The sequence below is a fragment of the Crocuta crocuta genome, unplaced genomic scaffold (assembly GCF_008692635.1).
Source record: "Crocuta crocuta isolate KB4526 unplaced genomic scaffold, BGI_CrCroc_1.0 scaffold50, whole genome shotgun sequence".
NCBI classification, from domain to species: Eukaryota; Metazoa; Chordata; class Mammalia; order Carnivora; family Hyaenidae; genus Crocuta; species Crocuta crocuta.
The window spans coordinates 228,228-252,802 of record NW_027527428.1 but is presented as its reverse complement, the minus strand read 5'-3'; the positions used below and the strand labels follow the sequence as shown (position 1 = coordinate 252,802).

Below are 24,575 nucleotides of genomic sequence, written 5' to 3'. Positions count from 1 at the left end.
TTGGGGTTACACCATTTCAATTTACCTCCCTGATTTTCTGTGATCTCATATTCCCTTAAAATATCGTTGGAAAAGTGTTTTTGAGTTGAGCATTTTCTTTTCCATTAAACACAGTGAAAGCAACACATGTGGAGGCCAAGACTTGGTGAGAGGGTGGGGGACCGGGGCCTCGCACACCTCTGCCGGGCAGCCCTCGGCAAGCACGTAGCCCCAGAGCTGTCCTGATCCCTGCCGAGGGAGGCTCTGCTTTGATGCTCTGGCTCCCGATGGGTACTTGGAAGGGTGCTCACTGACACCGAGTCCAGAAGGCGCCCCTAGGGGCAAAGAGGTGGTTTTAAAAGAGAAAAACAATGGGCTTATAAACTTTCTATTTTATTTTATTTTCCCCTTTTAAGCGCAGTGGCTTGGGCTCTGTCTTTAGGTTCCCATTAGAGCCTCTGCTCAGGGAGGACCCCGGACAGAGCTCAGAGGAGCCCTCCTGTTAGCAGCTCCAGGTGGAGGTGGGGTGGGAAAGACTTGAGAAGCCAGCCTCCAGGGACACTGAGTACAGCTGCTCTGGCTTGGCGGCCGTGAGAGAGCTTTGCCGTTGCTGTGCCCGTCACCCATCTCTTTGTTTTTAAACTTTTTAAATGTTTATTTAGTTTTTTAAATTTTTTATTCACTTTTTGAGAGACAGAGACAGAGTGTGAATAGGGGAGGGGCAGAGAGAGGGAGACCCAGAATCCGAAGCAGGCTCCAGGCTCCGAGCCATCAGCACAGAGCCCGACGCAGGGCTCGAACCCATGGACTTCGAGATCATGACCTGAGCTGATGTCAGCCCCTTAACCAGCCGAGCCACCCAGGTGCCCCAATGTTTATTTAGGTTTGAGAGACAGAAAGAGACAGCATGAATGGGGGAGGGACCGAGAGAGAGGAAGACACAGAATCCGAAGCAGGTTCCAGGCTTTGAGCTGTCAGCACAGAGCCCGACGCAGGTCTCGAACTCATGAACTGTGAAATTAAGACCTGAGCCAAAGTCAGATGCTCAACTAAGTAAGCCACCGGGCGCCCAGGCACCCCCATCTTTGGAGGACTTCAGGCCAGAGCATGGCACATAGCAGCAGCAAAACTCCTCTCCGCAAGGGTTATCCTGAGCTCTAGGGGTCCCAAGCCAGGAAGCATATTGCCTGCCCTAAAGGAATTCAAGATCTTGCAGCGGGCAGGAGCGAGGGGAGATAGGATAGGGAACCTCTTCCTTCTTTCATCTCGTGTTTAGTGTACCTGCGGTGCGCCCAGTAATACTGTGGCTTGAGTGTGAGCCACCACTGAGGGCTGGAAAGCCAGGTGGCTTCTCATGAGAGGTCGGATCTGGGCTGGGCCTCAAGGGAAGGTGTCAGGGAGAGGCAGAGAGAGGGCGGCATCCTTGCAGGTGTGGGGAGCGAAGATTAGATAAGAAGTGGAGAAACCCTGTGGACAAGGCTGGGGAGAGACAAGGAAGGACAGAGTGTAGATGGCCTCTGATTTCAGGCCGCCGCGTGTGGTCTGTGCGTGGAAGGCAGTAGGGAGCCGCTGATTGACTGTTGAGCAGAGTTTGGTAGACATAGTTGATATTTCAGAATGATAAACCGGGAGAGCAATACCGAAGGGGCTGGATCGGGCAAGTTGAAAGCCCAGGTAGGGGGTCATTGGAGCCCGTGGCAAGCAGAATAGCCAGGTGGCTGTCAGCTTTACCCCTGGAGCCGGAGGACCTTGGTGCAAATGTGGACTCAACTACGTGCACGCCTCGTGACCTTGAACGAGTTGTAAAGCTTTCTGTTCATCTGTTGCCTTATCTTTCACATAGGGGTACTAATATTCATTCATTCAACCAAAAGAGGGCTGGGTCCTACAACATATGCTGATCATACCGTGGAGAACCAAACAGATATCATCTCTGCACGCCTGATTCTTCTAGTCCAGTCGTAAGATTGTAGGCAGACGCACAAACTAAAAGGAAATAAATACATCTGATCATTTTGGATTAGGTTAAGTGCTGTGAGGAACAGAGTGGTTTTGACTGCTTGGGTGGCCCGTGTTGTAGAGTCATCATGGACGCCTCTCTAAGTGCTGTCTAAGCTGCGATGTCAGAAGTTAAACAAAATGCTTCAGGCTGAGGACATAGTATGTGCAAAGGACCTGAGACACCAAAGAGCTTAGAGCTTTGCAGCCCAGACATAGAGCTGGTGTGTGGAGGGATAGAGAATAGGGTGAGACGTGGCACAAGATGAGGGAATTAAGTAAAGGCACACATGTAAAGGGCTGGGACACAGTAAATACCCAACAGATGACATTTTTATTATATGGATGCTCTGGACCTGAGGTTAGCAAGAGCCGAAGCTGTGGTCAGGGCCATGGGGACAAAAGAGAAGACGGATCATGAACAACATCAGAACTGACCAGAGGTAGGGTGAGTCCCATGATTTGGGGAGATATTGCCCATGTGGATAACTGAGAGAGTGAAGTTAAATTAACCAAAATGGGGAGGTTCCGAGGCGGGCCCGGTGGAGGGGATCAGGGCTTCCCTTGGGTGTGGAGAATTCGAAGTTCTTTGGGAATCAGTGATTCGCTTGCACACTGGGGCTTGGGAAAAAGGACAGGGGCAGGGATTTGGGAAATCTTAGAGAACAAGAGGAGCCCCGAGCCGTGGGGAGCCCCTCTGTGCTGGACCCAGGAGGAAGAGGAGGATAAGGGGAAGCTCCTGAACCTGGGCGCCCAAATGAGGCCCATGAGGNCTCTCCAGCAGCGGGCCCCTTGTTTCTGGCGTGGTCTCCACATCTCCATGGAGCTTGGCCTATGTTTTCAGCCCGGGATTATGTAACAGGCTCCGGGAAGTGCACAGGGCCGTAGGTCCTGAACCAAAACGACTAGTGTCATTAGAACCCTCTGACTATAATGGCACAGGTATTTGGAAAATGCCACGGAGCAGGTCTGTTAACCTTCTGGCCTGCAGCCCGTCAGCCGAGTTAGGATTCTTGGTCAAGTTGACCGTTCAAGCCAGTATTGACTGTAACATCCTTCAGTGCAAAGTGCTGCTCTCCTGTCAGTGAAGTCTGCGGGCTGCCCTGCTCACCACCCGGGTGTGTCTTACTTACCCCTGGGCCGCGGGGCACACAGCAGGTCCCAAGGGCACCCTTGCTAGATCTCATCTCAAACGCCAACTTGTGGGCAAGCTTGCAATATCTATTTCTGATTTCACAAGCAATCCTGTAGCTTCTGTTTTGACTGTGGTTTTTTGTTTTGTTAGAGAGCGTGAGCAGGGGAGGGGCAGAGGAGAGAGAGAGAGAGAGAGAGAGTCTTAGGCAGGCTCCACACTCAATGTGGAGCCAGATGTGGGGTTCGATCCCACCACCCTGGGATCATGACCTGAGCTGAAATCAAGAGTTGGACGCTCACCGACTGAGCCACCCAGGCGTCCCTTGACCGTTTTTTAAAAACTACATTTATAGCTTTATTTCTAATTGAAGACGATGGATGTCCATTTCACTTGTATTTTTTTTTTAAATACCAAGACTTTTTTTTCCCCTTTACCAAAAGATGCCTGTTCACTTTCGACATGCAGAAATAAAACAAATTGCCCATAAACGTACTCTCCAGAAATGGCAATGGGTAACCTTTTGCTTTCTCCTTCCAAGGTTGTTTTTCTAAGCTGTGTGATTCTATAATCTATTTATGTTTACGCTCATAGCAGTTTTACTTGTTGATTACTTTCTATTGACCAGGAAGTATGCTACACAGTTGAACAAATGGTTTAATTTAGTACCAAAAACCAATCTGTGAAATATTTTACATCCTCAAATAGAAGTATCAAGAATGATCATGGCTCACAGGTGTGAGGCTTACTAGTGACAAAGAATGGTCGCTACTGCTGTCCCTGTTTTTCAGGTGAGAAAATGGATACCCAGGAAGGGGTCCGTGGTGATAGAGCTAGCTGGTGGTCAAGCTAGGATTTTTATCTTAGACTCTCTGACTCTAGAACCCAGCAGTGGGTGACATAAGTTTGATTATTTGCCAAGACTCGATGTCCTTCATCTGCAGCAAATTTGCCAGACACTCGACATCGTCTGGTCTGTATTCTGTGCTTAGAATGGGCAGTCCTTCAAAATAAAGCCCGCGTCAACATAGTCACTGTTCAGAGAGACGCTTTTCTTTGCTGCTTCCCTCCTTCCGTGTCTCCTCAGAACAGTCCGCGTGGAATGGATGTTTGTCTCCTTCTGAAATGTATACCCTCGTCTCCACCTTTTTGGAGTCGGAATCTGAGATTTGGCTAGAACTCTTTACAGAGCTTGTCATCCAGCTGACAGTAAGCTCGCACAGTCCGACGTCCTTTTCATCCGCTCTTAACTGGGTCGCCTAGAATCCTTATGGATTAGGTGCAAGGAAACCGCATTTCTGTTGCTTTAAGTCAAAGGCTCTTGTTTAGAACTGGTTTGCTTTCCTGTAAACTCATTGTCCTGGGGCGTATATACATAGCCACACACAAACACACACTCACTCACTCACGCATACGTATATTTTTGAGTTGAGGTTGCCCACATACAGTACATTCCCAAGAGACTTTCATCAAAGAGCGAATGTTCTGTGGGCTCCACTATAAGCCTGCAAAAGCACGCACTTTGTCTCTGAGCCAGGTCAGTCTCCTAGAGAGGCACATTGAACTAATTCCCAGGGTAACATGCTGGCATCGTGTGGTCCTCAGCCTCTGTGCTCATCACCTCTTTATTTTGCAGACAGGCTTTCCTTTGCAGTAGCCACTAAGGCGTGAGCACGAAGTATCGCTCTATTGATGGGGGCTTCGTCTTTCGTTTGCAGGGCTGACTTAGGAATCTAGGCAGGGAATTTATTCCCCCAGGGGAGACCCCCAGAAAGGCACGCTGGGGAAAGAGAGGGGAAACCTTGCCGCCCTGCCACAGTGCTTTTTTTCGATTAGGTGAAGGATACTCCCCAACTTGGTGTCAGCTTTCCTTGACGTTCTGGTAACAGGTCTTTGGTGATGTAGCCGTGCCTGAGCTGAGGAGGTAGGTGGCTCTCGTTACGAGGTGTCTCCTCTAGAAAGGCTCCTCGGAAGGGAGATGGGCAGGAGACAGACAGAGAAAGCGAGAGGGAGAGAGACACCGTGTATTTAGGGAAATATGTATCTATGATTGTTCTCCAAGTACACCTTTCACAGTTGGGCCAGAATAATTAGGAGGTAAATTGCCAACCTGGCATGTCAGTTCTTTTGTTTACTTGAGCTGAGTTAGTGCCAACTAATAAAGCCCTTGATTTGGGTCTGGGATGTCCCAACTTTTCTTTCGTGAAAAATTAACTGCCTGCGTATCTACCTACCTACCTACCTACCTATCTTTCTATCTCTTTATCTATCTGTGTCTTCCAGTTGTGCCTGATTGGACTTTAGCTAGAGTGACTTCGTTCGTGGGGAAGATCACTGGGCATCTTGCTTGTCCAAAAGCCAAGCCTGGATGGGGTGGGGAAGTGAAGGGGGTGAGCAGCAGAGGACGCCTTTCCCCCCTTCCTCGGCAAGAAAATTAGAGAAGATACATAGACCCTAATCCTGACCTGGGGGTGAATCCTGATAAAGNCTGCGGTGCCTGCCTGGCCCAGCCACATCCACAGAGCGGGGGCGGGGGCTCGTCAGCCTGGACGGAAGCAGGCCCGGCGCACCTGCAGGGAACAGAAGAGCTTGGGACAGACTGAGCGGGGCATTGTTGGGAGGCACTCGAGGGGAGGGCTTTGGGTTGGGGAGGGGTCTCCAAGAAAGGGCATTTGACAAAGGGTGTGCGTAAAGGGTGGCAAGTTTGGAAGGAAGTCAGACTCTGAGGTGGATGAGATGCTCGTGACCTTAGGCCCTTTTGTCTTCATGAGTCCCTTCCCCAAAAAGAAAAAAAAAATGACACTTTATTATTTTTTTAAAAATGTTTTTTCTTTCTTTATTTGTTAATGTTTATTTTTGAGAGAGAGAGAGCAAACAAGAGCATGAGCAGGGGAGGGGCAGAGAGAGAGAGAGACGGAATTCGAAGTAGGCTCCAGGCTCTGAGCGGTCAGCACAGAGTCCAACCCAGGGCTCGAACCCATGAGCCGTGAGATCATGACCTGGGATGAAGTCGGATGCTCAACTGACTTGAGCCACCCAGGCTCCCCTTTATTTATTTTTGAGACACAGAGAGAAAGAGAGTGAGTGAGCATGAGCAGGGGAGGGGCAGAGAGACGGAAACAGACTCTGGAGCAGGCTCCAGGCTCCAGCTGTCAGCACAGAGCCCGAAGCGGGGCTCGAACCCATGAACTGTGAGATCATGACCTGAGCCAAAGTCAGATGCTCAATGGACTGGGCCACCCTGGCGCTCCTAAAAATGACATGTTATGACTGCAGTGATTTTAAGGGTAAATATCATCCAGGCTGGGTTCATTGTTATTTAGGCATTAATATTATACTCATTTTACTCCTTCTGATTTTATAAGAAATTAGAACATTTTCCTGGATCGGGCTCCTGGGCCCTGCGTCCTGTGCTCGGTGGGTATCGGCCTTGGTACCTTCTTAGAAATGGGGCCCCGCGGTTTGGCCTGCTGACAGCTCCCTGGCCTGTTTCGTGGAAGTCACTCCTCTGTGGTACAGGACCCATTCAGAAGGTCCAAGAATTCTCCTCAACTGCAACCCTTATTCTGGCCAAAGAGGGACCTCTCGCTTACAAAGTGTTCAAAGCCGGTGTTTGATCTTGCCCTGCTCTGGTCTGCCTCACCATGCGGCCTTCTGTCGTCTGCGTGGCTGACGAGCGTGGGTGGAGAGGCGAGGAGGGGGGTTGGTGTGGGACAGGATGTGTTCCAGGCTCATGGCTTCTGGTGGCCTCACCTGCTGAGCCTTCCGTGGCTCAGTCACAGGCACCCAGGAGGACCAGCCCCTTCGTCTTGGGTGGAGGTGGTTGGGCCCAGTGTTGGGCTCAAGGTATCCCTGGAGATGTCTGGAAGGACCTGGTCAGGGTGGGGGTACAGATGGAAGGGAGGGACCTTTGGGGACAGGCTGCGGGCAGCCTGGATGCAAGCTCAGAGGTTTGGTACTGGGTGTGGCCAGCTGCCACTGGGCACCTTCCGAGGGAACGCCATCCACTCCCTGTCCTGCCAGAGTCTACACCGAGGACGGATAGGCAGCGGGGAGGCGGGTATGCGGCCACCCAAGGGCTCCGTGTGCCAGGTGCTGAGTCCGTGTGCCGTGGGCAGAGAGAGGCTGCATCCACCGTCAGAAAGAGCCCATTCTGTTGAATGCAGCTTTTCTTAGAGTGTATTTCCGGCCAGGGTTAGATTGCTGANGGATGGGGGGGGGGGGGCGCGGCAGAGGGGCAGCTGTCTCTTGAGATACGAGTGACTTCTCTCCATCTGGCACTCCAGGAGTCAGCGGGGCAGGTCTGGGGGCTGCTGGAGAAGCTTTGGGGAGAGTGGGGCCGGGTGGGGTCAGTTGCCTGAGGATTCTGGGGCAGGGGACACAAGGCGGCTGTTTGAGGGCATCCCTGCTAAGCCCTGCTTACTCCGCGTGTTCGGCCGGACCACCAGCGTTGGGCTCGCCCAGGAGCTTATTAGAAACACAGATTCTCAGGCTGGTTGAGTTTGAATTTTATCAGACCCTCCAGATGATCCTTACATTTTGATGCATGTGAAACTCTCCTGGGGAACTTAAAATGTTCTTTAACCCAAGGCTCAGACCTTACTCTAGACTAGTGGGAGCTGCTGGGAATGGGACCCAGGCTTCAGTATGATTTTCCACCTGCCAGGGGGAGTGATTTCAGTGAGTAGCTGGGTCTGGGAGCCTAGGCAGTGAGAACCCTTCCTCCCCCTCCGTAGGGTTTAAGCCCCCCACTCCCCAAAGTCTGCTACTACACTGGCTGGATCGAAATGATGATCGTGGGAGCAGGCTGAGCTCAGGCGTACTTGTGCTAAATGTCCTACGTCCCCGAAGGGTGAGGCTGGACTCATTTCCACGCATCTACACCTCAACTCGAAAGGGGTTATCAGACGCTTTCCACCTACTAAACTGAACGTGCTTTGGGCATGGGAGTGACTTTACATAAAGCAGTACCAGGAGTGGGAATCCGTTCTGGTGCCCGAGGTAAAGTCGGAGGCTATGTTGTGGTTTTGCTTGCTTCTTTTCGATGACCTTTCTGGCATGGGGGAGTCTCTGGTTATGTCTCAGGTGTTACATGGTTCAGCGGAGCTAAAATGGTTGAGCTCCTTGCCCTGTACTCAAGAGCCTTATGTTGCATTTGTGGTTGGCCTTGGGATAAGTTCTTGGCCGTGGGAGGAGGAGCTGGCCCGGCAGACGTGTGTCCCCAGGATTGGCAGAAGGACTTGTGGGGCGCAGGGGATGCCTATATGGTAGTGGGCATCGGTGGGTGGGGCTGGCCACAGAGTACCAGCAAGGACCCTGTCCTCCGTAACTCTAGAAACCGCAGGAGGGATCTGAGCCCCAAGATGATGTGTGTGCGCATCCGACGAAAGAACAAAACACCACCCAAACAATCCTTTCCCCTGTGAGTGAAGGTTACAAGTTTTCTGTTTCAAATCTGATGGTATTATTTTCCCCTTTTTCTTTCTTCTCTCTGTTTTCATTTGCCAACCTAGGGGTCTAGAGTGATTTCTTTGAGCCTAATGATGGGGAAGCTTAGAATGGGGCTATTATCTTAAACACCTTTTGAAATACTACTCTTCCTGGTGTCTGAATCAGGTTGAACAGAGGTCGGATTTAAAGATTAAATATCTATTTTAGCAGCAGCAGCAGCTATGCTGATAACCGCATACGTTTGCTCAGGAATTATATGGATGGCACGGAATAGCCTTTCTTTCTAGAAACACATAAAGGAATAAACGAAAGTGAAGCTAATAACGATTGGGGCCAGGCACAGAGCTAGATGGTCCCTCCCGATTTATCCCATCTGATGAGTTCAGACATACCATAGAGTCAGACCGTATGAAATTCAGTAGTATCCTAGGAGTCTGACTCAAAGGACCCTCAAAACCAGAACCACTCAGGACTGTGGCAAGGGATGATATTTTTTTTTTTTTTTTTTAGTAAAGATCCACTGTCAATTTAAGATTTAACTTGAAATAAAATCACTATCCACTGTAATATTCATTTCATTTTATCGTAGGTGTCGTGTATTAAGATGATAACCTGTATTTCTTTGACAGTATCCTTCCATTTGCCGTGCCTGTGACTGACATAGGAATGGTCACAGGCACGGCATGTGTTTATTCAGAATGAATGTAGTTTTATTCTATATTAAAGAATAAACGGGCACCTGGGTGGCTCAGTCAGTTGAGCGTCAGACTCTGGACTTCAACTCAGGTCATGATCCCAGGGTCGTGGCATTGAGCCCTGAGTCGGGCTCTGTGCTGAACGTGGAGCCTGCTTGAGGGTTCTTTCTTCCTCTCCCTCCCCTTCTCCCCCTCTCTCCCCTCCCCCCCTTTCTCTCTCTGTCTCTCTTTCTCTCTGCCCTTCCCCTCCCCCAACTCACACTTTCTCTCTCCCGCTAAAATAAAGGGGAAAAAAAAAGAATAAACAACTGTTAAACTCCTATGTCCTTCGCAGGCTGCCTGTCACCCAGAGACCACCCCCTTTACATTTTAAGCGTGAAGATGAGTTTTATTATCTTATTTCCTGGTGTAATTCTCTCTTCTTTTTCTAGGTGAAATCAGAAGTTTGAGGCCGACCTGCGTAGGTGCTCCAAACCAAGAAAGAAGGGCAAGACAAAAAGGTGGGCTGCGAGCGGTAATCGGTGGCGGGGGGTTGGGGGGGCACCTCTTCTCGCTTTGGGAGTTTTGTTCCTTCTACAGCAGAGTCCCTCTTCCCAGACATGCCTAACACACCCGCACCTGCGGGCCAGCCCAGAGAGGGGATTGGCAGGCAGGAGCCTTGCAGTTCACTGTTGGGGGAGGTTCAGGGTCACAGGTTAATAAACACTAACAGTCATGGCAGTTAATCCCAGACAGGCTGGGTTCTCACAGCTTCTCCCCAGGTGAACTTGTTCTCACCTGTCACAGCTGTCACAGGTCAGTGCGTTCTACGCAGCCTGCAGATGAGGAGACAGAGGGACTGGTTAGTCATCCAGGGTCGCCTTCCATCACTTCCTCCCTTTGTGACTATAGGCCAGTGGCCTTCACTAAACCTCAGCTTTCCCATCTGTAAAATGGGGACAATGCAAGCAAATCCCTGCTGGTGGGACATGAAATGAGAGGATACAGAGTTAAGTGCCTGGCATAGTGCCTGGGATGGATTAAGCATATAATGAATGCCAGTCGGTTTTTTTGTTTTTTTTTTTTACCCCTTCTTTAGCTCCGGATATGACCTGGGGTGAATTGTTAAGCCTCTCACCTGTAAGATGGTGATGCTAATACCTGTCCTCAGGGGAGGCCATGAACTAAATAAGACAATACAAAAATACAAATGAAAGTCTAGATCATGATAGACGCCCTGCCCGTTCCCTTCCTCATTTATCTTATTCCTCGTGGATCACGGAGGAGGAAGTGTCCAAAGGTGTTACCTCCTCCATCCCCTAGATCACCGAATCCTGACAGTAGCAATTTTTGGATTTGATCCTTCCCCTCCCTTCTCCCGGCCACCTGCTGATCTTGACTTCAGTAGCACACGCTGGGATACTCACTGGGGGCTCAACCTTTAGCTTTCCTGTCTTTCTTTCCCCCAGATGATCCCTACCTGTGCTTTCTCTAACCTGCTTTCTTAAACCCAGTATTCATCATAGCTACTTTCTGATCAAAAGGAAAAAAAAAAGGTAAAAGAAAACAGCAACCCTCTCATTCTTCTCTCTCAGTTATCTGAGCAGCCAGATCTCACTGGACACTTAACCTTCTTGCTACCTCTTCCCACTCAAATTTGGATCCTTTCAGTCAAACTTACATGCTTCGTATCCTATCCCCAAGACTGGAATGTTTCCACCACCCCCACCTCCCCCGCTACTGCCATGTCACTAGCTATGTGCTCACCTCCTCAAAACCCCACATCCATAGGGGCCCAGGCCACCAGAGCCCCACCTCACCTCTGCCTTCCCTTCTGGCACCTTCACAGCGGTGGGGGTGGAGCAGGGCTTATTTTCTGTCACGTGGGTGTTTCTTCCCTCCCCTCCCTCCCTGCATGTTTTCTGCACACACTAGGTGCCCAGATGGTGGTGGGGACCAAGGTGGGAGGGCTGAGAAGGAGTCGGTTGGTGAAGTCAGTGGTGTGCTGAGGCTGCAGGTAGGGAGGGCAACTTGCACACAGAGTGTGAGTTGGGGGCAGGGGTGTTAATGAGCGACTCCGAGCGGATTTCCAGGCCCACTGTGGGCCCTGCCTCTGTGACAACAGCACCCTCCGCCTCAGCCCGCCCTCTCCCCTCCCTCCGCAGGTGACCTCAGCCTGAATAGCAGTTCATTCCCAGAGATAGGCAGCCCTTAATGCCCTTGGGAATGGCAGTGGGCTCCTCACTCTTTCCTTCCTTCGCTCTTCCTTTCATCTAACGGAGCGTTACTGGGCGCCCATTCTGCGCCAGGACATCAAGGCAGAGAGCCCCGTCCTGCTCGCACAGAACTGGCCGCTGAGTGGGGGACGGGCGGATGATAAACAGCAAAATAGTAAAGATGTTAATTATCTAGCAAAACAACGGAAATGTAGGCGGGAAGGGAGGCCGCGTGTGCAGGGAGGGGAGGGGAGGGTGGGCTGCAGTGTTGAATAAGGCAGGGCTCCTTACCGCAGAGGGGACCTCTGAGCACAGGCTTGAAGGAGCCGGCCGTGCAAACCACTTTGGGAAGAGTTTTCTGCAGAGGAAGAGCGCCGTCAAGGCCGGGGCCCCTGCCTGCCTGGTGTCTTTGAGGACGGGAGCATCCGTGGGGCTGGAATGAGGCCCCGGCCAGCGAGAGCACAGGGGGCCGTCAGGCTTTCCCATGGAGGACGCTGGGAGCCACTGCAGGAGTTTGAGAGAAGTGTGCTGTGCTCCCGCTTCCTGGGGGCTGCTGTGGAAACTGAGGAGCAGAGCAGCTGAGGCGTGGCAGCACGATCAGAAGGGCTGTCGAGGTGCCTGTTCCTGTCCCGTCACGTACAGGTGACAACAGGGTGACGTTTAAGGCGGGGATGAGCTGAGAAGCTTCGAGGCCGTTTCTTAGGAGCTGAACCTCAGCAGCCACGACTGCCCGAGGTAGGATCGCCTCGTGCACAGGGGTGGTGCTTCCTGGGAGGGTCAGTCTCCTCTCCTCCTTGCCTTTGAAGCCACTGGGCATCGGACCCGTAGGCTGCGGGCTCCGCACCAGAGACAAGTGAAAGAGGAAACAGAAGACACCGGGGAAGAAATCTGGGAGGAGAGAGGCCAGATGCCCCCGTTTCCCTGTTCTAGTTGCANAGGGGGGGGGGGGGGGGGGGGGGGCAGGCAGCCCTCAGGGGACACCGAGAGGGTGGGGCAGCTGGAGGCCGTCCCTCGTCATCTCCCCACAGCCCTGGCCCTGTCGCCCTCCAGCACCCTTGGCTTCCTCTCCTCTTCCTCCTTGTGGTCAGAGAGAGCTTGACGGTGGCAGGAATGTCCTCATTCCCCGTTTGTCTTTCCTGTCCTGGGGTCTCAGTGACCACCCGGCTGGGGCAGGCTCAGGGTGCCCCAGAGCTCACCCCTGAAACGGCATGTCTTTCTCAAAATGCTTCCGTGAGGACCTGGTCTTGGTGGTAGTTTGCTAGTGCCCTGCGATTTTGAGTGCACTGAAAACTAAGCCCGTAAGGGGGATGCTTCGCGCCCATGTTGGGGGACTTCTCAGTCGCTCGCGCACATGGAGGAGGAGCCAGCTGGGGCCCAGGGCCAGGACCTCCTCCTACCCTACGAAGCCTTAGAAACATGTACGTGCTCTGTTGTACACGCTTGGAGAAGGGAAAAGACGATGCGTGGAGTGACGTGAATACCTGTATAGTTCTGGCCAAGCTTCAGTGTATTTCTTTTTTTTTTTAATTTTTTTGTTGTTTATTCATTTTTGAGACAGAGAGACAGAGCACAAGTGGGGGAGGGGCAGAGCGAGAGGGGGACACAGAATCTGAAGCAGGCTGCAGGCACTGAGCTGTCAGCCTGATGTGGGGCTCGAACCCACGAACCGTGAGATCATAACCTGAGCCGAAGTCGGACACTTAACCGACGGGGCCACCCAGGCGCCCCGCTTCAGTGTATTTCTGAACGACTTCGCCGGGCTCCCGGGCACCGACTCTGCTGGGGACACTGTCCTCCCCTTAGCTGTGCGCTCCTCTCCTTCCGGACCGATGGCCCAGGGACATGGAGCAAGATGGTGGCCCGATGGTCAGGTCCACATGGCGGGCATCATCAACAGGAATGATATGGTGGCACTGACTTGCCTTGACGAAGGATACTTCCTATCAGAGTTATCGTAGTCACTGCCTTTTCGCCCCAGAGGCTCCTGTATGAGATCATAGGCAGGAAGAGCTCTTTTTTTATGGATGAAAAAGCCTGACACCCAGGGAGGACCTGCTCTTTCCTCGGGTCCATCCATCATGCATGGGTGTGGGGGGTGCGGGGGGAGGCAGAGGTGGGCTGTGGCTAAGACGCGGCTCTCTGCCACGACCGTAACTGAGACGGAAAAGCCGGGGCCCTGGGAGAAAGAAGCGAGCCCTAGTTCTGAGCGGCAGTGGGGATGACGTCACCCGGGGGACAGGAGCCATCCAGAGGACTCGCAGATGGAACTTACCCTCAGGGTCCAAATGTGAGTCACTGTGGCTTGCGTCTGTGCAGCGGGCTCCGTCCCCAGGCCTCCCACTTCTCACCCTGGGACATCATGGTCACTGCTCAGGCCTGATGACTCACTCGGGCCCCCTGAGCCAGCCGCTGGGGGTGGGGCTGCTCCCTTCTGGCACCTGCACTCTCGGTGCCCTGGACGCGGCTTGGTCGGCCGCATCCTCGGACGGACACTATGTGCGGGACGTGTGCCGCGGAGAAAGCCCCTCGCGCCCCGCAAGCTTGAGCCACTGCCGCCAAAGCTGGTTTCAAAATGCAGTCTGCAAAGTCCAGGGGGGCTCCGTGCAGCGAATAGCGCTGCAGCCTCGCTCTCTGAGCCCCAGGGTGAGTTGCACTCTGACACCTGAGAGGTGGGGGACACCCACCCACCCGTCCCGTCGCCCTATCTAGACAAGCGGAGTTCACCCAAAAGGCCAGCGGGAGGCAGGTGTCGGATTTCCCGCCACACCCGGCACTCAGCCTCTTCTGTCATCTCTCCCGCTTGGTTTTCATCTTCTAAGGATAGAAATAGTGTCATCTTTTCTCCACCTGTCAGTCTCACACCTGCCGGAGCCCCTGGCGATGAGGCGCCCGGTGCCATCCAACCTGATGTCATCTTGTGTTTATCGTCTGTTTTAGAAACCAGGTAGCGGGAGGGACTTTCTGAGGATTAAAAAAAGTAAATCCCCAAACTGTTTCAGTGAAGTTTTTTTGTTTTTGTTTTTGTTTTTTTTTGCCTCCTGGGTTTTTTTCCCCTCAATTTCATTTTTTTCCCCTTTCTTTTTCTCTTTTTCATTAAAAAAATTATAGGAAATACCATGCAAGAGCGGGGAAGGAAGGGCTTCCCAAAGAGGGGTCCACCTTCTCCCCGGTGAGGTTGGTTTGATGTGTTGCCAGTGCACACGGGAAGCTGGCCCTGCCCGTCCTGCCTCCCACCTGACACAGGACAGAGAGAGTGTGACAGTCATGGAACTCAGTTTACCTCCCCACAGCCTCTGCCCTTCCTGAGAGTGATGGAGCTAACTTATGCCCTCACAGTTTTATCCTGTGGCTCATGATCTAGAACTTTCCACTTCTAGTCGTCCTTGTGTACAAACGGGGGGGCGGGGGGCAGGTGTGAGAGTGCTCTTTAGGGTAAAGGTCGAAGGTGACAGAGACCTAACCCACCGTCGGGCCCGAGTGACCACCCGCCAGGTACCCCTCTCTCAGACATCTCTCCAGCAGACTCCTTGGGTCTGGGGTCACTGTCCCTATTGAGGGAGTGGGTGGGGATGGGGAGGGGCAGAGGCTGGGGCGCGGGGACGCTGTTTGGCCTAGACCTTGAGGGTCTGCTTCACCGGGCCCAGCTGACGTGGAGAATAGGTGGTCGAAGGTGTGGGCACGAATGCCACTTGGCCCAGGTGTGAGAACTTGTGTGAAAGGGTCGGCCTCTGGGTGACTCAGTCTGCTAGCAAACTATAAAAGGGAAGTGACTCACCATCAACCCTGAGCAAGAACTCCTAAGGCCAGGCCGCCAGCACCTGTCTGGGACGTGGTTAGTTATTAACGCTGCCAGTAAGAGTGTCATGGGAACCAGACACTGGCCTAGATGGCTGGAGGTGGCCCAGCTTTTTCACAGCCTGCACGCCCTCTACGCCCCTTCTTACGGCCCCCCTCCGGCCTGAACCCAAAGGCTGAGGAGCCCACGGAGCTCTTTGCTGCCCAGTGTCCCCCAAGGGGTCTTGAGGAGGACACAGAGTGCACACGGGATGAGGAAATGGCTTGGTAAGGGGAAACCTTGGCTGGGAGATCAAGTCCGCGGAGCCAGCCCGAACCTGGGCATTCTGGGAGGAGTGGGCTGTGGACGGGGCCGGCCCTGCCCTGCCCTCCCCACCCCCGCAGCTGCTGCCCAAAGGGTTCTGGTTCTAGGACCTCAGTCAGATCTGCCGTGCATGCCTTGGGGCCGTATGGGCTGGTCTTTCCAGGGGCCCCAGAGAAGGAACCTGCCTCCTCCCACAGAGGGCCGACCCGGGCCGACTCCTGCCCTGCTGACCTGTGGCCCCAGAAGAGGGTAGTGGTGTTCTTGCTCTGCTCTTCTCCGAAGTCACCCAACCGCTTCCTGGGGCCGCTCGAGACAGCTCGGTGAACTTGAGGGCCCGGCCCCGACGACCTCTACGGGGCGGGTTGGCAAGGCTGTAGCTCGCGAGCTGAGCTCGGCGCTCAGGTCAGCTCTGCTCGTGCCCTCCCTCTCTCTCCCTGCCCAGAGAGGCACGCGTGGGCTGCTTCTCCTCCCGGATCCCAGAAGGCACGCTTCGCCACCCTTGCAGGGGCGGCCCAGCCTGGACACAGGTCGTTCCTGCCTCTGCCTAGCCATGCCCTTCCACCTCCTGTGTCAAGCAGGAGGAGGAGGAGAGTTGACTGAATAGGAAAAGGTGGGAGTTGTAGGGGGTCCCGCGCCCCAGGGTCCAAAACAGAAGCCCAGCACAGAGAGAGGGAAGAGCCATCCCCTGATCTTTGTGGTGTCCTGCAAACCCTAGAACATTCGTGGGCAGACCATAGGGGGTGGGGATGCCCTTTGCCAGCCCGGGCTGCACAAGGAGCGCTGGGCTGGTGACCGGGACGCGTGCTCCCTGGGTGGCCCCGAGCAAGTCATCGAAGGGCTCAGGCGGTTTCCCCATCTGTAAAGTGGGAATAATGACAAGACCTGTCCTGCTTACTCGACAGGGTGTGTGTGAGGCCAGCTGAGATCACCGAGCACGTGACCAGGCTCTGGGAGCGGTTAAGGGCCACCCAGATCGGGGTTGAGGCGCTGTGGTACTTATGGTGATTAGCAGTCAAGCAGGGCCTGAGGTCTGGGCTCCCCTGGGAGGAGGGCTTTACCGGCACCCACCTGCGGCTTAAGAGCTTCTCGGGCCTCCCACAGCTGATAGATCACACCCGTAGGTGTTTGTAGTCTGGGCTGCTGCTCCAGAAGATGCTTCCCTGCCTCCTCTCCCTCCCTCAGTGGGCCGAGAAGGAGCAGAAAGAGGTCCCGGGGGCCTTATCTCTTAGGCTTTCCCGAAGAACCCACCACCTGCCCATAGACCAACTCGAGTGGTACTAAGTCTCCTTCTCGGTCGGCATAATCATTGAAGTGCTGATTTAGGTGTCTCTGGCTGTGTGATTTGCCCTGCTATGTCACTCTCTTGCCCTGAAGGAAGAGAGGGGCACGTAGGAATGTCCGATTGTATCTCAAAAGGCAGTTTACCAAGGAGGTGCTCAACAGATAGTCGTTGAATATACAGATCATCTCATTCTTCGTTTAATTTGCTCCAGAACATCCCACGCTTTCAGTGAAAGGACGAATGTTGAGATTTAAGGGGGCCTCTCTGGTGAGGCAGTAAATCTCTATCGAGCGCCTTTTCCTTGGCTCTCCTAAAGCCAGACTCTCCCCGGCCACCTAAATCCATCTCCTATCCAGACCAGGAGATCCTCTGAGTCTTTCCAGATAGGTGTTCTCTGCTGGGCACACTGGCACGGTGGAGAGTCCCTCCTGAGGCCGCCCTGCCCGGCATCGGCAACTCCAGTTGCTAGGAAGTTTGTTCATTTAAGGAGACTCTGTGTGCCTCTGGGTCCTTCCCAGAGGGACTGACATCTGGAACCCGCAGGAATCCAAGAAGACCTTGCCGAGTTGCCGAGGCTCAAAGAAAATGCTGCAGTGCGTCCAGGAGCGTCCTGCAGAAGTCACGGCCACCCACAACCTCACACGTGACCGTGTTTATAAGTCGGGTCTCTGCAGGTGTGGTTAGTTAAGGACCCAATGAGAGATCCTTAGAGGACGGGGGGGGACAGAGAGACACAGAGAAGGGCATCTCAAGATGGAAACAGAGATTGGAGTGAAGCATCCACAGGCCGGGGACGGCTGACAGCCAGCAGCAGCTGGGACAGAAACCTGGAATGCCCCCGCCCACCATCTTCCTTTCAGACTTATGTCCTCCTCATCTGTTGTTTGATGCCACCAGACCGTGGTCATCTGTCGTGGCAGCCTCTGCATGGTGCGTGAGGCAGATGTGAACACACTCCGTGGTCGGTTAGGGGAACAGGCGTGAGGTGAGGAGTCCAGGGGACCAGGCTACGTATCAGGAGACCGAACCGGGTCGTGTGTTAGGCAGGAGGGTCTGCGAGCCCACGGGCCCAGGGTGGTGGGCCGTGATGCCAGGCTGAGGTATGTGTGGCGCGGATCCCTTCTGCCAGGAGACAGTCTTCAGAGTCCAGAAAGGTACCGACCCTGGATTCTGACTCTCTCCGCCAAATTGTAGCTTATATGATGACAGAGGTAATTAGAAGGTGCTTACCATCAGAAGATTTTATAAAAGGGGGAGCCTGAATGGCTCAGTCAGTTAAGCATCCGGCTCTTGGTTTTGGCTCAGGTCATGATCTCGTGGTTCACGAGATCAAGTCCCGCGTTGGGCTCTGTGCTGATGGCTCGGAACCTGCTTGGGACTCTCTCTCTCCTTCTCTCTCTGCCCCTCCCCTGCTCTGTCTCTTACTCTCTCAAAATAAATCAATAAACTTAAAAAAAGTTAAAATTTTGTAAAAGTCAAGGAACATATTCAGGATCCATACTCAGTTATATATCAGTCATTTCTTTTTAAGTAATGGTATCATGGTGTTTTTATGGTTGTATAGTATTTCATCATAGGAGTATGGCATAGCTATTTTGGAACCCTTCTTTGATGTTTCCAGCATTGTTTTCTTTTGCGTCGAAAGGCTCTGAAGGCCCTCCTGGTAACAAGAACTTGATTCATATCCATTCTGTTTCCTGAGTGGTGCTGTGACGAATCGCCATGAACTTGGTGGTTTAGAACAACACGAATGTCTTCTCTTAACGGTTCTGGCTGCCAGAAGTCTGAAATCTTACAATTCTTACAGGGCTAACATCAGGTCGTGGGCTGGTTCCTTCTGGAGGCTCCGGGGAAGGGTCCTTCCTGGCCCCTTGCAGCTTCTGGAAGCTGACGCCTTCCTTGGCTTGTGGCCCATATCACGCCAACCTCTACCTCTGTGGCCAACATCCATTCTCCTGTCTGTAGTCAGACCTCCATCTGCCTCCCTCTGATAAGGGCCTCTGTGATGGCCTTTAGGGCCCATCTGGGTAACAGGATCATCTCCCCATTTCAGGACCCTTAACCTAATCCCACCTGTCCCTTTTACCATATAAGGTAACATTTACAGGTTTCAGGGATTGGAACGTGACTGTCATTCTTAGGGGGAAGGGGATGTTGTTCTTAGAGCCTAACCCCGTGTCCACGATTGCTTTCTCATAGTGACTTCCTGTAAGTGGAAATACAGGACACAAGGGTCAGACTAACGCTGCACCAAGTGTTTGCAGAAGGCACTCAGTGTCAAGTAGACTGACTGGCGTGGTTTGCTGCTGTCCCTTTAAGAGCCCTTCTTAGCCCTCCTAGGAGTCCAATCTGATAGGGAGGCTGTGGACTGAAATCCCCATTACGGGAATCATTTAGAGTCAGCCTCTGGGAAGCTTGGGGCTAATGAGATAATTCCCATTAGGAGAGGAAGGAAGTGAAGGTGGCCTGACATCCTTTCTGTCTCTAATTTATATGATTCACTGAAACCTCCCCCTCTTCCCCCGTGGGGCCCCCTTCTCCGGCTGCCCCTGTGAATTGCGGTTCCGCTGTCCACCCTCACTCTGCCAGCCAGGGCTCTGGTTTCTAGCAAGTCCCAGCACGCCGAGGAAACTGGGAAGGTTGCCTTCCACCCAGGTGAGGCATTCAGGCTCTTGCCTCCGCAGCTCTGCCAGAGAATCTGTTCTTCGCCTTTCTTCTCCTTCCCCACAGCCTTGCCCAGCTCCCCTTGACCCCCATCCCTGCCCCGACTGGTGACCAACCAACTGGTGTCTGCAGAACCAAAGAAGGGAGAAAAGCTTTGAAAACAACACAGGCAGGCTCCAGGGTACCTCGAGGTACCAAAGCTGCCAAGATTTTGTTTGCACCTCCCTCCTGTCCCCCTCCCCAGACCTCGTACTTTTAGAGTTTTAGACGGAAGGGACAGAGAACAAGAGAGAGAGTTCTCTTTCTGTTTTGCTCCACTGCCTACACTTTTGGTCAAAGCTGTCTCTGCAAACATGAAAATCCAGTTTGGGTCTTGAATAGGAAAAGTGTGAAGTAGCCCAAGGTTCAGGGTGTTTGAAGTTCAGCTCCAACCCTGGGAACCCATCGGGGGCTGCAGAGCACAGAGAGGAAGACCCCATCTCATCGCGGGCACGGTGCTGCTGTCAGAGTTCATTTCCTGACACCCGCCTGCTTTTCTGGGACCTGCTGCTGGGGATGCTTCCAGACTCCCCTCCCCCAAGCCNCACCCCATCCCCCATTTATTCTTTTCCTCCATCTCATCCTCCCTGAGGGAGGCCATATGGTTGAGTGTTCTGAGTCAGGGCCAAGGGCCAGAGCCGCGCTGGCCTCGGGGACAGTCCAGCGGTCCTGATGTGCCGTGTGGGTGGCCTGTCCTGTGAACTTGCTGCTGACCTCCCTCGGCCTCTGAGAGCCCAGCTGCAGGCTTGGGTAACAGCCTGGCCCCGTAGTGACACCTTGGCACCCACGCCACATGCCGTCCAGGCGGGGCCGGGGCTGGGCCTGGGCCAGGCAGACCGTTCCGAGTCCCCAGAGGTCCCCTTTGGGGTGGGCCTAAGCTGGCTCTGCAGGCTGTAGTATCTCTAATGAGAGAGGGCAGAGCGGGCGGCCCCGGGGGGGTTCGAGGAGGAGTTGGGGACTCAGAGTTAGAAGGAGGAGAGAAGCAAGGGCGGGACCTAAGAGCTCGGGGCGGGCAGAGGACATCCGTCCGTCTGTCCGTGTGCTTCTAGGATAAACAGCATCAAACCTAGAGTTCCGATGCACCTCAGCTGGGTTGGAATCCAGGTCACAGCCCAGTCCCCTCCTTCAGTGGCCAGGCCGTCCTCTTCGTGGGGGAGGGGGGGCGCTTCAGGAGGAGGGGCCTTTGTCACCTGCTCCCTGCACGGGGGGCATCCGTTCCCATGTGTTTTAGGGGCGCTGGAAGGGGCATGGAAGGCGTTGATGTAATGGTTAATCTAAATGCTACAGGCAACTTTATTGATTAAAAAAAAAAAGAAGTAACAGAAGATGGTTCTGGAGTTTTTTACACCTTAGGCCTGGTCTACACGAGGAAAATAATTAAGGCAGTGACTTACGGTCCCTCCTTCCTTGGAAGTGTGCTCCGGTGTTTTTTAGTAGAGGTAGAGATAGATACAATTACAGTGACAGATACTTGTTGAGCCTTCAGTATTGAACTCAGCGCTCACAACACTAATACTGCTCTTATTCCCGTTTAACACCTGGGTTAGCGAGAACAGAGGTCACCTGCCCAGGATACGGGACGCAAACCTTGATTTGACTCCATTTCAGCAGCTGAGGTGTCTTCAGTGAGGTGTGCTGCCTGACGCAGTCTCCTGTGAGTGGGAATGGGTGTCCCTGCCTCACATCCCTCCCACGCCTGTCACATAAGTAGCCTGTGTTTCTAGTGATTCACTTGCTGGGTCATTCGTTCGTTCATTCGGTCATTCATTCATTCATTCATTCTTTCATTCATTCATTCTTTCATTCATGTGCCTCTTTGGGGCCGGACGCTAAAGAGGGTCCTCTGAGCACCGAGAAGGAAAACGTGGCTGCTGCAGCAAGCCTCCAGCTGACCGGTGCCTGACTTGCGAGGTGCTGAGGGACATTCAGGGCCCTCGAAGCCTGCCGACATGGGTCCTTGAGTGCATGGGCTCTTTCTCTCCCACGGGGTTGACAGTCCTTGGTGTTCTCGATCCAGACAAGCCACAGGTCCCACAGCGCCCTCACTGCAGGCTGCTCTGGGCCCTCGAACATTTGGGTAGACAGGAGAGTCCCATAAGGGAGTTTAGTGACCAAGTGAGAGGACCTATCGGTTTATCCCTCCTAAGGCAAGAGGGTGGCATCCACCCTCCTCTGGAACCCCGTCCCTGGCATGATTCACAGAGGACAGAGGAGCTCCTGCATCTCCACGTAGGTGTCTCTCTGTCTCCTTGGTCATTGTTGCAGCAAAGCCGGACCCTCTCTGGCCCAGTCCTCTATTATTACCTACTGGTAAGTGGGCCATCTGAAGAAAGAGAAGAGAAGGGCCTCATGATTGGCCCTTGGGTGGCCCCTGAGGGGCCTGCTGCATGATCAGGAGAGGGCGGAGGGAGTGTGGGACTGGGGTCCTTATTATCTGTAAAGTCCATCTTCAGGAACAGTCTCCTGCGGATATACAAGGGATCCAGGTCGCTCCTTCGGAAGGGTCTTTGATCCACCTAGAAGTTAATGCTTTTCAAGGGGGAACCGCAAAGCAGCCCCGCCCAGGACAGCGGAGATAACAGGCTGGTGCAATCGCAAACCACCAGCCTCTTGATAATGCCCGGCTTTATTGAGGTCTGGTTTTCACCCAATGGGAACACACCCGGTGAACATCAAAGGCAGCGGGCGTCACCTTGTGCAAAGAATCCTGAGCCCTCAGGTGTGTGTGCTGGGGAGGGTGCCTGTGGGGCTGTGTGTGCACAGGGCTGCCCGTTGGCAATTACCTTTCTATAGATCAGAGGCCACCAGCCCCGAGGGCCCTTGGCCGGCCGTGAGCACCGTCCCCTTGTTCTGGCTGGTCCAGCTCCTCAGATGTCCCTGCAGATGGGGATTTCACATCTTCCACGTGTAAGGAGTGCTCTGTGTCGTTTCGTACTTGACTCTGCATCCGAGGCAGTTGGTATAAGGATTTTGAGGGTGTTCTGAGGAGCCCAAGCCTGAAGGCGTATTATTCAGAGATCTCAGGCTCACTCGTTCGGAATCTTTTGGAGGTCTCTGCACTTTAGGGAACAAACCCCAGGACTGTGTATCTCACCTATAAGAGTGGAAGAAATGGGATGTGGGCGTGGCTGAAGAACGAAGAGGAAGCAAAGGGTCACATCTTTGCAGGGGGAGGGTTGACAGATGAACTGGTTGAGTGTGGCCCTGGGGGAAGGGTCACTTTCTCCCACGACCCCCAGGCGGTGCCTCTCGGCCACCCCATATCTCATCCGGGCGGTCAGGATGCTGGACGCCAGGCACTGGCCTCTGGAGACAAGAGCGGAGAAATACCACCGTACAAACAGAACATCTGGAAGCTTTTTAAAGTTTATTTTTTAACACATTTGCAAGAGTCAGGACATTTGCACACGAGGTTTACGGGCTGGAGGGAACCAGGGGTTTTGTCAGGTGGGAGATATATTTTGACGTTAGAGAAGGCTGGGAGTGTAGGGAAAGGAATGGGGGAACCCTGGGAATGGCCGGTGTCAGCAGCAAAGTCCTAGATGCTTTGGGTGAACTGGTTGCACAGGAACTTTTTAAGAGGCGCTGGGAGCAGAAAGGGGACCTGAGCTCCTCTCCTCTTCAGTACCGCTGGTACAGAGTGGCTGGATTTCTTCTACATTGTTCTAATCAGCCGCCTTCCATGGTTAGAAAGAGCAGAAATCAGGTCCTCTGGGAAATGATGGGAACATGCTGGTAGGCTCCATCCTGCTGAGCCTTAGCCTCTTAGAGCCTTACAGGGGGGTTGGCTTTTGCTGTGAGGGTTACTCACACCTGCTCCTCATCTTTGCATCTGGGCTAGCCAGTGGGGGGCTGGTGTAGGCAGGGGACAGAGAGGCCAGCTTGTCCTGGTGCTGTCGTGAAGGGATGCCTTAGGATGTCAAAGCCCTGTGAGCTTCTCTATCGCCCTGTCTTCCTCTACTGTGCCCCGCCTCCTCCCGCCCCCCCTCCCCCTTCCCTCTGTTCTTCACCTCCTCCTCTTCCTCTTCTTCTTCTTCCTCCTTTACTCCACTCCCCCCCCACCCCTTCTCCTAGTGACATCCTGGACTTAATGGTCTGGGCCAAGGGAAACAAGGAAGAGCTTGGCTCAGCATTTCTGCAGGGTAGGCAGGGAGTGAAATAATGGAGGAAAAAGACAGTTCCAGCAGTAGAGACGATTTACACGTGACTTCATCTTTCTTTTCGAGGAGCCAGAGCATCAACCTGTTCACCCCCACCCCCTCCTTCATTGCTGGTTTCTCATTTAATTCTTTCCTTCCTTTCTGCTCCAACCCAGCGTGGAGCCCCGGCCAGGCTGATATTTCAGGGCTCCGTTAAATATCTGGGAAATCTCTCCTTGCTCCGGGTGCATCCTTGTGGGAGGATTGTGGTTTCAGTGCCTGGGGAGTTTACCCAATTGGAAGGAGAATGAATGCTCCCCGTTTCTGAATAGGCCCCACTGCCGTCCCACTGTCTTGATGAAGACAGTTCTTTTTGTTGAATGAGCTCATGTTTATAGCTCGTGGGAGCTGCTGGCTCATTGTGTGCTGTGTTTATTAGGGGAGGAAACTGAGGCTTTGTGTGGTTATTCATGGCAGACACTGAAAGGTGTGCACCCAGTTCTGATGGGAAATGAGGTGACACAGCCACCAGGAATTCCACCCCATCTAGTCACCCCATCTGGCGACTAGGATGCCTGTCCCCGGGTCCACAGCAGCCATGTTTATTAGTCTGCTTGGGAGCGTCTCCTGTGCTTCCCATAGTCAGGATTCAGGTGTGCACCTTGCCCAGCTCGGAGAGGCCTCTCCTCAGGACTCCCTGGCCTTCTGCAACACGCCGTGGTTCTCAGCCTTGGCCACACACTAGAATCCTTGTCCTGCCCTAGTAGATTCTGATTTCACCAGGCGGGGGGCCGAGACCAAGCCGATGGAAGACTGAAAAGCGTCCCAGGTGATTCTGATGTGCAGCCATGGTCAAGAATGAACCCCTGCGTAGAGATAGCCTTTCTTAACTTGGAGTGGTT

The 24,575-nt window shown here is 53.4% G+C and overlaps 1 protein-coding gene across 1 annotated transcript in view; it reads left to right on the top strand.

Moving 5' to 3' along the window:
• Positions 1-24,575, top strand: part of LOC144224917 (uncharacterized) — a 154,547-nt gene that overhangs the window by 124,031 nt on the left and 5,941 nt on the right. Inside the window, exon 4 of the mRNA XM_077756006.1 lies at positions 9,687-9,755. Within this exon, the coding sequence (XP_077612132.1) occupies positions 9,687-9,704 (18 nt within the window). The 3' untranslated portion in view covers positions 9,705-9,755. The remainder of the gene's footprint in view (positions 1-9,686; positions 9,756-24,575) is intronic.